The sequence below is a fragment of the Struthio camelus genome, chromosome 5, assembly GCF_040807025.1.
Source record: "Struthio camelus isolate bStrCam1 chromosome 5, bStrCam1.hap1, whole genome shotgun sequence".
NCBI classification, from domain to species: Eukaryota; Metazoa; Chordata; class Aves; order Struthioniformes; family Struthionidae; genus Struthio; species Struthio camelus.
In genome coordinates, this window is record NC_090946.1 from 39,564,233 (window position 1) to 39,581,679 (window position 17,447).

General features: G+C 42.4%; 1 protein-coding gene and 1 long non-coding RNA gene across 4 annotated transcripts in view; both read left to right on the top strand.

Annotated features, from left to right (window-relative positions):
- The first annotated feature begins 376 nt into the window (after positions 1–376).
- Positions 377–8,953, top strand: LOC138067472 (uncharacterized). The gene is made up of 3 exons (XR_011141456.1): positions 377–496; positions 7,405–7,475; positions 8,370–8,953. It is a non-coding gene; the product is annotated as an uncharacterized lncRNA (long non-coding RNA).
- A 1,726-nt stretch (positions 8,954–10,679) lies between these two features.
- Positions 10,680–17,447, top strand: part of LRP4 (LDL receptor related protein 4) — an 84,872-nt gene continuing 78,104 nt past the window's right edge. For all 3 annotated transcript variants that reach the window (XM_068945739.1, XM_068945740.1, XM_068945742.1), the window contains exon 1: positions 10,680–10,805. In XM_068945739.1, the coding sequence (XP_068801840.1) occupies positions 10,730–10,805 (76 nt within the window). In that variant the 5' untranslated portion in view covers positions 10,680–10,729. The remainder of the gene's footprint in view (positions 10,806–17,447) is intronic.

Genomic DNA, 17,447 nt, shown 5'->3' on the forward strand with positions numbered 1-17,447 from the left:
CTCCCACATACTTTACCCTCACTGTGTTAATTATCTTGACTGTTTTTATGTTCACCGTTCTACATGATGCTATCAAAATTGATCTGAAATATTTTCCCTTTTATTAGTTAAAGGTCTGCTGAACAGCAGTTCCTCTTTCAGAAAGGGTAGTATATAGAATAATAAACAGGACTAGATATCAAGCAACAAATTCCAGAGGAAATGCTTTGTTTTAAACAGGCTGACTTATTTCGTCTGGCTCCTATTACCTTTTTTTGGAATAAAACATTTTATTTGCTTAGAATGTTAACAATTATTGCTAAAGTAGCTGCAATAAAGCCTGAACATATTGGAAGGAAGAACTTAACTTTTCTTTCTTTCTTTTTTTTTTTCCAGAAGGCAGTTGGAAATGCTACTGTAGTTGGAAATGCTACTGCTGTTACAGCTAAGACTTACAGAGAACTAGGCTGTGGGAAATCTTCAGCGCTGTTCCAGTTCTGATTTCTGTGCAATTAATGTAAGCCAATTTCACAAGAAACACAAGGAAACTGTTTATTGCTTTTCTTGTTTACACTTTGAGTCTCCAGAGTCTTTTCCTATCTTAAAACAGTTAGCTAACAGTGTTTCTTGTGGTGGACTTAGCTTTTTGGGTTTTGGTGGTGGGTTGTGTTTTTGGAGGCCTCCCACGCATTTACTAGCTGAGCTCTACCTCATACATGACAGCTAATACTATTGCCGGTGTGATAATAAAACATGGTTATTTTAAGACACCTGACAAGCAAACCATAGTAAAAGGAGAAAAACATTGAACTAAAAGAAAGAACTATCCATCTTAACTGACAATCTATTATTTTAGGCATTGTAGCAGAGAGAAATTTTGAGGCGAGATCTGAAAGAATGGAGAATAAGAGCTTCACATGCTATTATTTATGTACGTTATAGGAAAACCTGAAAGTGAAGTTAGGATTCTGTTATGTAAGATGTAAAAATCAATGGAGATGAAGCAGGATGATTCATTTATGAGTCATTTGCAAAGCCGTAAAAACTTCCAATTGAATTTACGATTTAATAATTATATTTATGAATTATGATAAAACGCTCTACACACATTCCCTAAAATTAAATAAGATATCTTAATTAAAAAGGTCAGCCAAAAACACAATGACATTATATTATCAAATCCATATTTGCGTATTTTTAATTCCTCAGAAGACACCTCGTTACAGAAGAAGACCACCCTGTGCTTATCTTAATCTGAGCCTTCTCAAGCTCTGTACTGTTTGCCTAGTTCATGTGCAGCACAGAGGTTTAGTAGAAATAAACCAATCATCTTTCTCTAATAATGCAGTAGTAATAGTTTACCTCTTCAGGTAAAACCTACACAAATGGATAGGACATTGTCTTTAAAGGTCAAGGGATTTTATAGAAATAAGATTCATAAAGTTTTTTGCTCCTAATATCTACCACAAGCTGAAGTCTGGAAACAACAGTGTAAGTGTTTTCCAACTAGTGATAAGACATCATGAAAGAGGCAACTCTCTGAAGTAGCTGTATTTGTACCGTAAAGGGCTTAAATGTAACACCTGTAATAGTATCTGGAATTCTAAAGTTAAGAATATACTTAAGTGGTAAGATGGCTTAAGCGTGCAGGAAACTGTGCATGGGAACATAATATAATCATAATTTTTTTCTTTACTTGCTTAACTGTATTTTAGTCTGAGTCACTGAGAATTTTATTTTGCCCCTTTGAACTGGTGGATAGTAAAAATGCAAGTAGAGATCTGATCTAATTTTGAGGTGTCTATGTATCGCTGAAATTTATGTTCACCTGAGGATTGGATTTATTCTAGTTCCCAGATCCTTATATTTTAAATACAAGTTGTTAAAAAAGAAGAAACAACTTTAAACATCCTCCTACTCCTCAGTCCTAGGAGTAGTTTTAAATTCTGGGTGATCTGCTTATGAGAAGAAGGAGTATTACATGCCAGGATCTGTGGCTTTTATGCAAAGAAGGAGTATTACATGCCAGGTTCTGTGGCTTATGGAGGCCACATCTTCATTTCAAAATCAAGGATCACTGCAAGTTGTATGATTGATTCTTGGCAACTATTAAACGCACTGTCCAAACTCTGATTGTCTTTGAGCTCAGTGGTAGCAAGGGAAGTTGGCTTTTTTTGTAATAGCAAGCTGTTGAGAGACTTTCCTTAAGTTTTTGTTCACATTATCTCTTCAGGAAGGAAAAGACAACATCTTTAAAAGTACTTAACTAGAAAGCGAGTGACCCTTCTCTGCTGGAATGCCGCCCCACTAATGATGCAGAGAAGAAAAACAGCCATTTCTGGCAGAGTTTGCAGGATCTCTCATGCCAAACAAAAAAGTCTAAAATGCCTGGTAAAAATAAATATCACTGTGAAATTCTGGCATGGGAAACATTTCTGACAGCCAAGGTTTAGCTCATCCTGGGGGGTAAACCCAGGAAGGCCTGCAGTTTTCATCCTTCATTCACACTGAATGTTCATTCTGAACGTCAGCAGCCAGACTGTGCTATCTATTAGGCCAGGTGTTTGTATGAGAAAATGATAATAAGTAAATGAAGCTGTGTGTGTGTGCGCGAGAGAATGGATACGTGTGTGTAGGAGTGAACTGTTGCTTCTTGGACTGAATGAGGCAGTAACTCTGATGGATGTACTGGCCAGCTCTCATGGGAAAGGAACATACTTTCTGTGTGCAAAACAGAGACTTAGCACATTCACAATACTGTGAAAGTATTCTGTTCTAAAAAACATCTATAGGGACAAGCACATGACGAAGGCGAAAAAGAGAAAACAGAGGGAAGAGGAAATCACAGATACATTAAAACTGTGAAACTCTTACAAAGCGCCCCTTGGTTTTGCTTGTTAGGTACATAAAAGAGAGCTTGAGTATTTATTAGGGCCATCGTGAGAAAGCACTGCAGAACATTGCAGCTCTGCAGGAGCTGAAGTCTATATTTTTCTAGTGAAAGCACACATTGCTATCCCTGTCACTCACTCAGTAATGTAAGAGGACAACGTGAAGAATGTTCTTTCCCTCCTTTTCTGTTACATAATATTTGAGGTATTTTCAAGAGTAACATCTTTGTGGAGTCGCTGGAAGAGACGTTAGAGCCCATTATATAACGTTTGAGAATGTAGGCTGAGAAGCTGAAGAGTAGTAGATGGAAGGGAAAAAGAATAGTATGCAGATCACTTGCTGAGGGAGAAGATAAACTAGAGGGAGACAGAAACAAAAAATGAAGATCACAGTAATTAATTATGAACGGAATAGAGGGAGCATGGAACATTTTCCAGAATATGGCCGCTAATGATAATAATGTTTATCTGAGGAGTATATTCAAATTTCTGCTTTGATTTGCTCGCTATCATGCTAGCTTCTAAAACACAGAAAAATAGATTGACCATTCCCCATTTGAAAGTGATAATAACATGCAAGATAGTAAGAAAATGTCCCTAATGCTGAAAACGATCTGTTCCAATGCTTTGTGTTAAACTCTACATACTGTCAGTGAAAGAAGATTTGTTGTTCCCTGAATGTTCATAAAGTTTAGATGTGGACCTGAATTTCCGTCAAACTCTGTGACTTGACTCCATTTCTGATTTTTACTAAGCACACTCAGTGTGCTCAAAGTTATGAGAGAGAGAAACCTGCAGTCTCTGTAACAGTTTTCATTTTGCTTTAAGAGCTTGGTTTTCCACTTACTGAAGTCACTGATGAAGTTTCCATCAACTCTGTTGACCTAGAATGAAACATAAATGAAAATGCAGTACACAAACCCACATTACCTTGAATTCTTAGAATGCTAATATTAGTATAGCAGTAATAAAAATGAAATGCTTAAGTACACTAAAATCTCCAAATTGCAATAACATGGACATAAGTGTATATGGCTGGGAGGGAGGTTGGATGTGTGTGTGCACATGTGGGTGGCTGATCTCAGACTCATGTGTAGGGTGTGTGCAACTCTGGATCTTACCTGTGCTTTTATTCCGGTCTCACTGCTGGTAAGAAGCAATTAATTTGTTCCCTCATTCACATTTATCAAGAGCTAATATGAGAGAGGGAGAGGTGTTAAGAGGCATCTGTGATTCAGCCACCTGATAGGAAAGCAGATGGTTGACATGCTGTATCTCTTATCAGAAAGACTCAAGGGTTATGTCTTGTGTGTGCTGGCAGTACTTGCCTAACCCATCAAGCCAGTAAAGTATTAGGACTGAATCATCTTCAAGAAAGAAAACACTCTTTATCTGTCTGTCTACATTTTTGCATGTCACTCATCTCCATAGTAGCTATGCTTTTGCAAACAAGAGAGGTTTGTGAGCTGAGGAAGAGACAGGCTTGTGCCTTTCATTTCTCTTCCCATGACTACTTGCTTCTCTTACAGGCCCAGTTCAATGTAGTCTGTTTTTTTTGAGAAAAGAAAACTCAGCTTATCAGAGATATTCCAGATACTGGGACCTAAAGTAACCTTTCTTTCTGTGTGATTGATTTCCACCATGAACTTTTTATCTCAACACAGAGACTATGGATTACAAAGTACATCAGTAGCCTGAAATGAAGGAAAGGAACATGTCCTTAGCTCTTTGGAAACCACTTCTCTGTGCAGTCAAAAATTAACGTAGGAACCACAACTTGCTGCTTATCCATTTGAATGTGTTTGGAGAATAAAGGTGGTTAGGCTTCTATCTTAAAACTGAATTCTTTTAGAGCTACTGCTAGCTTTTAAAGGAAGGTTTTCCTTTTATGCTCCTCCTCTTTTTTCTCCTTTTTTTCTGTGCCAGAGTCAAGGTATTAAACTGTGCTTTTCCTAAGGCTAAGCCACAGGCTACCTTTGCAATGCAGACATTGTGCAAGGCCTGGGTAATTGCCATTTCCCTGCAGGGAGGAGTCTCATCAGGAAGAGAAGAGGGTGTATTTGCATTATTTTTACATAGAGGATGTAAGGGAACAGGAGAGAGCACAGAACCAGCTTGCAGGACACCCAGGAAGAGTTACCATCTCAAAGAAAACATGAAGAAAGTTTTTGTTTTGTTTTCTCCCTAGAATGATAGTCATTTTTTCCCCCCCACAAAGTAGAAGGTTGAATGGCTTGGCAGGTTGGCTTCAGTCCCATCTTCTCAGACGAAAACAAAGGGCTTTCGGATTTTCGGATTAAATCTGCACTTTGGTCATTAAATTACAAAGTGACTTTTACAAGATTCTTTACATCTCAGCTTTTGAATACAGGCACTAATGTAAGCTTCTTTAGTTTTGCTGTTTTGCATAGCAAAGTGGAATTAATAGTGATCCATGAGATGATGACTAAGTTCCCCAAAATATATATACAGCTGCAATGTTTAGAAGGCAGCAAGCAAACCAAAGGTGAAGACAATGATTTAACGCATAAACTCTGAATTATTAACCTGAATTTTATTTGGTTGTAAATGAAAACAGTTGTGGCAACGTTGCAGAAGATGGCATATGGATCATTATTTTGTTAAGAGTAAGTGGGCAGTCACTTGAGAAGCACTGTAAAGGACAGTGCTGACAGTTGAAAGCAGTTTAATGTTGACATCTGTAAGCACATCTGGGTACAAAGTAGTAGTGCCACTGGTTAGAGAACTTTAGGGAAGGCAGCAAGGGAAAAAATGGTAGTGTAGCATAAAATATAAATCAATGCTAAAGTTTCATTTAATGGATTTAGCACAGAGACCATAATTTACAAACTAGGACACTAGCTGTGGAAGCTGTAGGTCCCTCAGCTCTTTGGAAAACTAAACTATTTCTTTATATGTCCAACAGTGAATTCAGAGGCTCAACCATATATTTGAGTCTTCCTATATATGGGTAAAATCTTGGCTGTTAATTTTCCGGGCATTCAAGCTACAGCCTCTTTGGTTTGCTATTGAAGAGGGAACTGAGGTGTGTAACGTTAGCATTGGAACAATGACAGACATTAAAGGGGACATTGGGAAATCCTGCACTCTCATGGGTCAGGAGCTATGAGTTTGTCATGAACCCAGAGCTTTGTTGGGAGCAGCTTGTTTTTTCTCTGGCTTTTCTGTTTAGTTAGTGGAACTCACTAATAATATACATTTTGATCAACCAAAACGCATAGTTCATAATGATCTTTCCAGTTAGTATTTTCTGAATTATATTCCTTGTGGAATTGTACGTTTGGAAGAGACTCTAAGAGGTCACCTAGTCCAGCCTGTGCTGCAGCAAGACTAAATATATTAAGGGTGGTGCCAGCATGCTTATTGAATTTTGTTCTCAAAAATTTCCAGGGCAGGAGTTTCCACAGGGCCCCTAGAGAGTCTGCTCCAGTGTTAGAAAATCCTTAGTTAGAATGCTGATTAGCAAAATCTTGTACGTATATCTTGTCACAAATCAGGTTGACTCTTTCATGGCTTTCTGCTGGAGCCATAGAGAAAAGGTGATCAACATCTTCTTTATAATGAGCTTTCATGTATTGGAAAGCTGCATCTCATGTGAAGCTTTTATTTTCTTGAGTAGGCAAATACAGTTCCTTCAACTTTTCCTCATAGGATCTGTTTTCTAAACTTATCATTTTCTTATCTCTCTTCAGCTGTGTATATCTGCTTTAAGGTGTTCTGCCAAGACCAGACACAGTATGCCATTTGGGGCCTCAGCACCATGTGAAGTAAAAAAATCAAATAAATCATCTTGCATATGGCACACCTGTTAACACATCCCGGAATGAATGCATTTTCTTGACAGTGACATTACACTGTTAATTTATGTTATCCATACAGCCCTCAGAACTGTTTCTGCTGTGTTCCTGTCTAGTGAGAAATTTACATATTGATCTCTCTTTCCTAAGAATAATATTTTACTTTTCTCATTGGTAGTTTTTTCCTTGTTGATTTTGGACCATCTGTGCAATTTGTCAATAGCATTTGGGGCTTCTGATCCTATCTTTCATAGGGTTTGCAGCCCCTGCCATTGTTTTGAGGTCATCAAGTTTTTTAGCACAGATTTTACTGCCATAATTATTGCATCATCTAAGTTGTCAGTGACTATACTGAGCAAAATGGGGCTTAGGACAGACCCTGAAAGGTACCAATAAAAGTACCTTTGCATTTTGATAAACGACTGCTAATGACCACTACAGTTTTATTCAATCAGATGCCTACACGCCTTCCACTGATTATATCTGAAGCGTCATTCTATGAGAATGTCCTGTGTGACAGTGTCGAAAGCTAGTGCTTAAAGTACAAGTGAGTTAATAATGCTTAAAAAAAGAAAGGGAACTTGATTTGACACAAATGCATTTCACCTATTTTTTCCATGTGCTTTTTTCATTCTATCTTAAATATTTAAAAGCTGATTGTTCCAAACCCTTCTGGACACCCCAATTAAGCTGTCTGATCTGTCATTCTCTTCTAGAAAATTTGAGGCATGGAGAAGCACTTTCCTAAGGAAGGTCTCACATGAATGCTTTAAAAACACTTTGACAGGTAAGATCAAAATTGCCCTCCCCATTTGTTCTTTTTCTACCTCTTTTTAAGGTCTTCTCTGTGGTTTTAAAATGGTGAAAGTGTATTTTCCCTAGTGATCCTACTTGCTTCTGATTCCTTTCTTCCTTCTTTTTCCAATGACCCCATGTCCTTGGTTCTATTTTTCCTGACAGAGGGTTGCTATTTAAAATCATTCTGAAAATGATGCCAATTTTTAGTATTCTTTCACAGTAGTTATCTTTTCACATTGAATTGGTTTATTTCTGTAATGTGTCTATTTTTGAGGGTGAGGGGAAGGAAAAAAGAATATCCCAATATGGTTATTGTGATAATAATCTTCTCCCTTTATAATGCCTGTTTTTTGATTAAGCACATTGTCATATAAATTGTTAGTTATATTTAAATTACATATATATTTCTTATTTTTCTTATAATGCTTGCAAGAGTTATACATATTACTTATCAGCAATTTATAAATTATTGCAAGTTACATAATAATTTTCCTCCCTCACAACTGTGGATAAAAGCAAGCGCATGCCTAGTATGTGGGTTGAAGTGCGTTCTGGTATTTACATTGTCTTTCTCTTAAGGTATCTGGTCTGAGAGAGGCAAGTCCTAAGCATGTGGTACAAAGTTAACAGCATTATTTAGCAATCCTTCTACTTCGGTTTCACCAAAGAATTCTCTATTTTATATTGTATAGCTATACCTTACAATTATCCCTCAAAGATCCCACATGGAATCACAGCTATATTAAATCATAGCATTGTATCAACAGAGAGGTAGTTGAGAAGTTTATAACATATATTTCCCTCTTCTTCTGCTGTGGCCTATTTAGGAAATTGTTGTGAAAGACACAATAATACTTTGTGCTTCTCTAACATTTCACCACAGGATTTCAAAATGATTTGGAAGACAGAGATATAATTATAGGGAAGTTGAGCATGGAGAGGGAAGTGATTTGCCAGAGTCACATACAGCACAAGTTGCAGAAGGGACTAGTAAACACGCTTCAACAAACACAAGTGGATAAAAACATTTGTTCCTTGGGGAAGAGAAGGACAGAAGAGATGACAAGCAAGTTTGTTTGCGTTTACGACTATTTTTCAATGGGCTTTTGTTTCGAATACAGAAAAATGTTCATTTCAACTGCTGGAAACTATTCCATCACCTAAGAATGTAATTATCAGGGAGTTCTGGGCCCTGTGTCTGTGCTTTATTACATTCAGTACTTAGGCATCTAAATTCTCACAAGCTTCTGTGAGCTTGAAGTCAGCAGGGCTCCTCTGATTCTTCTTACCTGAGGATCTAGCACTGATAGAGAATAGCAACTTATTTAAGTTTTGGTTACATTGCCCTGTATTTTTAGGAAGGTGAAGCAATGGAAGGGTCTTACATGTTAGCCAACGAGCCAGCCAGCCAACCCTCAATCGGAATGATATTAACATTTTCTTTTCCTTAATTTCAGCCCACTGTTCTCTGCCACTTCTGTCATCTTAAACTCTGGTATCTGGGAGTTTACTCCCTTAAAATAAATGCATATCTTTTCATGGCTCGTTCTGTCACTGCTTCCCAGTCAAGGTTAGCACAGTGAGGTTTTTTAATCTCTCCACTCAAATCAGGCCCTCTGGCTACCTATTTTTGTTGTTATGTTTCCGCAGCTTTGTACAGTTTGTCTACAAATACACAGAATTCAATGCCATAGCGTAGGTGCAGTTGCACTCATGCTATGTAAAAGGGATATATTCCTATCTTGATGCAGTGATGCTGCATAAAAAGCAAAACGACTGCATTTTTTAATGTTTGGAGCCATATATTGTAAACTTAAACTTCTGTTTGGTTTGTTACTTACTGTTTCTTTTGGAATTCCTGCTCTTGGGAGTTCTTCGCAGTGAAGCTCTGGTTCAGATTATTTTTTTCTTTGAATTGAGCTCTATTTGTCAAGAATTAGTCTGTTTTAATTGTCTGCTGATGTTTTTAATAATATCCTTTGTCTTCACTATTTTACGCTTAATTAATAGAAATGGCAGAATTGTCTCACTCACATGCTGCACTGTTTACTTGCTCCTGCAATTCTTTAAAGGAGAGGAATAACTGCAGCTTCCTCTGGATTCATCTTTGTGAAGGCTTTAAATAAGACCGTTCCTAACACTGGCCCTTTGGTGTCAATTTGCCAAAGTTCCCATCTTCCCCTGTAGTCTAGGGTTTGGACTGTCTGAATCGGCTTTCCGTTCAAATTAGTACTTTGAAATCAACCGAGATTAACTGTTTAATCAAAGTTTCTTGCATTGCCGACCCTGTATATTAAAATGTCAAGTCACACCACAGAGGTATGGTATCGCTTTACCAGCGATCTCCAGTGAAAGTCTGTGCGCTTTTAAATGCGACACAGAAGCCAGAAGGCACGTAAGACAATTGTCCAAGTGCTAATTTCTGCTCATGCAGGCTGTGACCCTAGCCCTTTTTTAGGATAACTGAGATTCTTACACGATCAGCTGTCTGCAGACACCAGGTACCAGAACACTTGCCATGAAACGGAGGGGAAAAAACATCAGACGCTTCTCATAGATACCAGCATGTATAGTGGGCAGAGGAGCTGGGAATGAGATGCTTCAGCAGCTGCGAGTTTGTGAGCGGTGCGCGGCAAAGGGGGACGGGGCAGGGGAAGGGTCTCTGCCATTCGCCTCGGCTGCAGAGGCAGCCGGCGCAAGTTGGGAAGGGGCCGCCAAGCCCGGGGGAGTCGCCGCGCTGCCGGAGGAGACCGGCGAGAGAAACCTTGCAGCGGGCGGCCGGCCGGGGGCAACCGGGAGCCCGCGGCCGTGCTCCGCGGCGGCGGTCGCAGGGAGCCGCCACCGACAGCCGGAGCCCGGCGCTTCCCCGCCCTGGGGGGAGCCGCCGCTCGCGGCCCGGCCGGGGGCCAAGGCCGGGGCTCGCCGGGGCGGAGCGGCGCTGGCCGCCGTGCCGCGGCCCCGGGACCGCCTCTGCCGCGCGGAAAGTTTGCGAAGTGCCTCGGCGCTGGAGGGGAGCGGGGCGGGGGCTGCCCCGGCGGGGCTCCTCCTCCGGGGGCCGGGCCTGGGCCAGGCGGAGCGGGGAGCGAGCCCCCAGCCCAGGAGCTGCCGCGGCCGCGGAGGGAACGAGCGAGCGGCGGAGGCGCCCGGGGCGCGGGGGGCCGGGCCGGGCCGGGGCGCTGCGCGCAGGACGAGCCCGGGACGTCGCGGCGGGCGGCCCGGGCGCGGGGCCGGGGCGCTGCCACCATGAGGCGGCGCGGCGGGGGCTGCCTCCTGCCCGCGCCTCTGCTGCTGCTGCTGGGAGCCCTGCTCCGCGCCAGAGGTAAGCGGCGGCGCGGGGGGGCTCGGCCGCCCTCCCGGACCCCGCGGCAAGGAGCCCTGCCCCGGCCGCTCACCTGCCCGCGCCCCGGCGCCGCCGCGCTTTGTCCGTGCCCCGTCCCGCTCCCGGACGGGGGGCTGCCCGCCTTTCCCCCACCGCGGCGCGGCGCGCCGGCGGGGTGCCGGGCAGGCTGGGGCGGGGGCAGCGCCGCCCGCGCCCAGCGGCAGCGGGGGGTCCCCGCCGCCCACGCGGCCGCCGCTGCCCCCGCGGAAGTTCGGCGGCGGCGGCGCGGGCTTTGTTCCCGCGGAGCGGGCGCCGCGCCGGGCCGGGCGCGCAGGTTGCCTCGGAGGCTGCCGTGCCCGGCGTGTCGGGACAGCCGCCGCCGCGGAGCAGGAATGCGGCCACGCACCCGCCGCCGCGGGCCCCTTAAAGGCGCAGCCGGGCTCCGCGGCGGCGCCCCGAGCTACCTGCCTCGCCGCGGCGGGGGGCGGGAGTCCTCCCGGAGCGCCCTGGCAGAGCCGGGTGGGGGGGAGTGGGACCAAAAATAGTCGTGATGGGGCTGGGGGAGGGATTGGCCGCAGTCTTAGCGAGCAGGGGAGCAGCCCCGCGAAGTCTCGCCTGTGAGAACTTATCTTCTCAGCTGAAAAGCAATTGCTAATTCTTCCCCGTGTGCGGTGGTGTTTTATTTTACAAGTGCGGCCGGTAGAGAACACATCTAAACGCTTCTCGCATTGTTTATAAAGAGTTGGAAGGCATTGGGGGGAGGGGAGCTGAGTGAAGAGAAGATATGTACCTCGGTTCTCTCCCTTCGCTCCTTTGGCAGCTGCTGTATAATTTCACCCATCCGTTTTCTCCTGTGCTACTCTGAAATTACAGGAAGCATTTGCAGTAGTGGCGCTGACCTCCATCATTCTACAAGTATTGCCTCTGGGGCACAATCACATGGGGTTTGGGTTTCAAGTAATATTATTTCTTTTCTAACGAGGAACCTAATTGCCCGTAGCTTTGAAGAAGGTGTTAAACCAGCTTGGAAATGCTGAGTACAGGGTTGCAGTTCTATGCATCAAAAATCTGCTTTTTAGTAACCAGAGGTACTATAAGTTCCCAGGAGCCACACAGGTATTTAGCTGCTGTTTAGGAATGAGAAAGATCTAAAGTGTAGATCTTAGTGTAGGTGCAGATCTGGATGTGTTTTCACTTTGGCTTTTACCCAGGTGCTCCTAGTTAATGTGTCTGGGCGGTTAACAGCCGTGTGGGGGATGTCTGATTGTAAAGTGCAGGTTTGCTAGTAGGTGGTTGTGCCTTGATGTCTCTGGGATGCTGTTTATGGCAGTGTGTCTCTCTTTAAGGTAGTTTCCCCATCAGTGCTCTTTCCTGTATCCTCTTGTCAAATGAACACGAGTTTATGATGGGATGTGCCAACCGCTTCCAGGAGCGAGTATCCTCTTTCCTTCACAAGAAGATATGCTTTTTATTAAGAACAGAATTTCTGAGCAACGTTTTTCCTATTTTGAAGCAAGGAAGAAGGATGAGAAGGTGTCAGGGTGGAGGTGGCAGAGAAGATGCCAAAGGCTATGATGAGTTGGTGTTCCAAGTTCCCACCCTTTAGCTCCTGCAGAATCTTTTTCATCGTTGTCCCATAGAAGTAGCTGTGGGGAAGGTGTACAGCTTAACTATCATAAAGCATCTTCACGCACAGAACTCAGCATGCCACACAGGTAAACTATAACAAATGTTAAAGGGACTCGGTCATTTAACACTGTACCTCCGTGCAGGGGAACGTAGAGGTGTGCATTAGCGAACAACTCTGCAAGATTGAACTTTGACTTTCTATTGGTGGATGGTAGCCATTAAAACTGGAGAAGTCTGTGACAAAAAAAGATCTGTTGGTATCTGGAGTTCTTGGAAAAGCGCCTTTCAGGTAAAAAGAGGTACAGAGAGAGACTTAAAAGTTAATGCCACGCAGTGCTGGTACGTGATGAGGAAGAAGGGCCTGATGATGTGATAGTTTATGTGAGTGTTAGCATAGAATGCCACAGAACCTGTCCGGGTGATGTGCTTGCCATTGTAGCTCCTGGATCTCTGCCAGAAAAATAAATGGCTAATTTCAAAGTTTCGCTTGCCAAACCTCTTGACTATGTTTTTGGAGACACAAACTTGAATGTGATGCTTCTACAGAGGAAATATAGTTTGCACTGGGAGAGCTCCAGTGTGTGTGCTTGGTGTTGCTACTGATTCTACAGTTCTGAGCCAGTCACAAAATGCTCATTTTCCTGTTGTCAATCTGGAGCTGATAATGCTCTCCCTCTTGGGTGTACTGAGGGTCCGTGGCTTTACTGTTCATTAAGTTGGATGATATTCCCGACCTGTGGTGATTATGAAATCTATCTTCAGTGCTTCTTTTTGTCGAAGTGGTGAAGATGCTCTCCTAAAGTAAAGAGTAGATGCTGCAGAAGGCCATAAAAATTATGGCTTATTTTTGTTTGTTTGTGGTTTTCTTTTGACAAGTCTATCTCTACTAAAACATGCCAGCAATGGTAGAAAAGCATAATTTTCCACTGTGAAATCAACATTATTGTTTTATTTATTTAATGTAGTTAAGCAACGTTCTTTTATGTTCTCTTTTTGAATGCTTTCAATTACGTGCCTTACCATTGCTTTCTGCAACAGAGAATCCCTTCTTGTGTCCTGGGAGTGTGGGTGTATGCAGCAACAAAATTAATAGGCACTTAGTTATGTAAAGTGCTTGTATTTCCAGAGTGTCTTGTGAGCCTTGAAGAGGGATAGTCTGTTCATGTGGGCCACAAAATGGGGTTTAAGAAAACTTGGAGCTGTTTCTCTACAGTCTGCTCGAAGTTACAAAATAAAATGTGATTGCATATAAACATTATCCAGTTGTTTGTAGCTCAAACCAGAACGCAGGACCTGCTGAATGTTAAGTAGGAGAGAAATTAAGGAGCATATATTCTTGTTTTTACTTCTAAAAACTATAGTTCTCCAGACTGGTGAAATTAACATTAAAAATAATTAAAAACATTCATTCTATGAGAACAATCTCTAATCTGATAGTCCTTTTGAATCTTCCTGTACTCTTGTGAAATAGGCAAATATTATCCTTGTTTTGTGCATGTGGGAAGTGAAGCAGAAATTGTCTTGCCCAAGGCCAACTCCATTTGCCCTAGAATGCAACTTGCTGTTGAGCACAATAGAATATATGCTTCATAACACTTTATAAAAGCTGATAAAGAGATGTTATCTTGAAATCCAGTCAAGGCTTTAAAAATAGGTTAAAAGTAAGTGTGTGTCCTACACATCCATTGAATTACTCTGCTGCTTCTTGGAGCTATTTCCTTTTTTAATAATACTTCTCTTGCTGGTGATCAAAACATCCATAGAACGGCAGAAATTTGACTGACTCTCCATTGGAAATGGCGAATCTGTAAAAGTGTTGTCAAAGCAAATGTATCATAAAAGTGGATGCTTTATTTCTCTAGTCGTCTGTTATTTCTTCCTTAGATATTTTTCATGTTTTCTGAAAGGATTTTACGTAACAAGGTGAGATGCAAAAAAAAAAAAAAAAAAAATATATATATATATATATTTAAGCTGACAATCTCCCTTTAAAGCTATCTGGCTTTACCTGGTATAACATTTAGAGCTGGAGTTCTGGCATGCAGCAAACTCTCTGCATTAATTGGCATACTGTATTTAGTGGCTGTCTGTATTTCACACAGATCCTGGCGGAGAACGCTAATTGTGGTTGTCATCCGTGAATCCAGTGCGCCTGATGGTTAGGCTCTTGCTTTTGGGTCTGCAGCGAATGTGATTCTTTGACAGGGCTGTTATATTAGTCTTTCATGGGACTTTGTCTATAGTATGCAAAGGCTGTTTCTTGAATCTCTTCTTTTTGTATCTTCTTTCCTGCAGATCTGGATTGCCCTGTACTGATGATAGAAATAATAAATATATGAATCAGGGACTTGTGATTGCATAGGCTTGCAAGTCCATTCATTTTGTATACCTGCTGGCTCTGGGACTGTTGCTTTGGGAGTATTTGGCTGCTATCCTGTTGTGGATGAGTTTCTGTTCAGGTTTTTCAGCTCTGCAGTCATTTTTGCCTCTGTTATGCAGGATGCCTGTTAAAGGCTGAAGTAGTCCAGCTTGTGCATCTAGTCTGAGAGACTCTTGAGCTGCAGTCAATGGTTCCGTCAGGAGCAGAACTCCTCGACTGTTACGAGCTCAGACAAAAGGAGACCTGCTCTGCAAGGGCAGGAAAAGAAGTGTTTATAAAGACTTCATTAACATCAAATAGAGCTGGTGTGCCTGGACATCTGTCTTGCTAAATTGTAGGGGTCTGAAACTCTCCAAATCAAGGAATTATATTTCTTTTTTTTTTTTTTTTTCCCCAAAGAGGGTTTGAGCTGCCTGATTCTGATGGCATAAAATCCCTGCCTATATTGGGATGCTTACATTTTAGCACAGCCTTTGGGCTGTGAGAATTAATAGCAGAAACTTCTGTTTTTCATGAGATTCTTCTTAGGGCATTAGATTTTTCTATATTTAACCAATAATCAGCAGGTCGCAAAACCATTAAGTTTAAGGGATAACATTGTGTATGTGTATTAAGTATTGGTAGTGCAAATTGTAATTTTATCAAAAGGGCGGTATGACCAGAAGCAGTTTAGGCTCTTCTTTCTCACGCTGAAAGAAGTTAATAGCAGCTTCCTGATGTTACTGTAATGTTCAGAACTAAGAAGCATCAGCTATTTCCCTTGGATGGGTTAGGATGGGAATAAAATTCACTACGCTGCACTGAAGTGATGAGGTTGTTCAAAGAAATGTTGCCCGGCAAAACTTGTAGCAGAGAACACGTTTGCCTGAAAACAGAACCCGAGTTCTTCACCCGTCTAGGTGAAGTTTTACTCCCGGAGTAAGTCATCAGTGAGACATTGTCATGACTTCAGGAGGGGAGACCCCTCTCCTGGCTACCAGCATGGTGACTTCCTCCATATGCCCTAGCAGGGCATAGTCTTCTGTGTCTCTTTGTTACTGCCTGACAGCCCCTCCCGGCTGCTGGAGCTTTCTGTTTCTATTGCATAGCAGCAGTTCTTTAATCAGAAATCTTGTTAGTATTCAAGGATAATTGATCCAACTCTCTGGTAGGGGGTGGGGACCCAGCTTTGCCTCCTTCTCCTACTTGCCACCCCCAGTTTGACCCCTGTTGTCTCTTTGTTTTCTCCTGTTAAGTTTGTGCCAGTGATGTGTGTGTGTGCTGTTTTTCCAAGCAGCCTGAAGTTGGCTGTAACCAAGAGCAGCAGTTAAATAGAGCCCGATTTCTCCACTTCCTGGCGTTTAGTTGTTCGGCTCCATTTTCTGGTCTTCTGTGTTTTTGATTTGCAGAGAAGAAACCTACTTGGTGCCCCCGGGCATCTCTTAAACCCATTAGAACAAACTCCATTATTTCCCGGTACTTAGAAATCCTCCTCCTTTAGGCCCAGCATCCATCAAAATAATGTATCCTCTGTAAGGCCCTCTGGAAAATGTTTAATAGGACCTTTTCAAACTCAAGGACAGTTCCAGTTTGGAAGGGGGAGGGGAGCCAGGCTAATGGACGACCTGACTGTGACTTGCCGTAAGCCTGAACTTGGCCTGTGTCAGCTCTCCCTTCACCTCCATGCCGAGGGAGCGCTGAACGGAGCGGATCCAATGCTGGGATCAAAGCTGGAAACAAAAGGCTTTGGGAGAAAAATTTCCCGTCTGGCCAAGAGGCAGCCACACAAAGGTGGTGCATAATTTGTCATTCGAGGTTTATTTCTGCTGTGCTTCTTCTGGAGAGGGAAGAAAAAAGAAGTGACACTCCTGCTGTTTTGAAGGGGATAAGTGATGGCTTTGGGGACTTGAGACAGGAAGGGGCCAGAGGAACCATGGAAAAACTTTTGAAGTACAGTCTATACCCAGCTCCTCTCTTCTCAGATGTGATCAGACGTTGCTTCTGTTTCAGGAAAAAAAACCCAAAGATTCTTGCCTTTGTGACTTTCCAAAGCATGAGTACTTTTAAATTCTCTGGTCATCTCCAAGTCCTGCTGTATGGAGTGGAACTGATGTTAGCAAAACCAAGTTGTTCAAATTTCTGAGCTATTCTTTCTTAACTGCAGGATGGGTCTAAGTAGCTACGTGTAACATGGAGGAAGAGGCTACATTTGCCCCAAAGGGTTTGTAGTCTAAATTAGACATCTGACATCTGATAAAGATCAGGGATATGATAATCCTAGTGGGATAGATAAGGTCCAATATTAAAACAGCGTAGCTTTTTAGTTAAACTTCCTTTGGATTTGGTTTAATGGGAAATGTTTCTGAAAGTTTTTCATTTCACTCACTTCCTAGCGCAAGGACGGAGAGGATTCCTGTGGGTAGGAGGTGGCATGGAAGACTACAGAAAGCTGGTAACTGGGGAAATAAAGATTAGGAAGCAGATAAGAGAGTAGCATAAACCATGAGAAGAAAGGAAGGGATATATAGGAGTACAGATTTTACAGAAGCAAAGAAACACATTTTGAAAATGAGAGTCAAGAGTTTGAGTTGGCAAATGAACAGAAGAGGCAGATAAAGAGATTGAAATGATAGCAGGAGTTGTTATTAATCAGG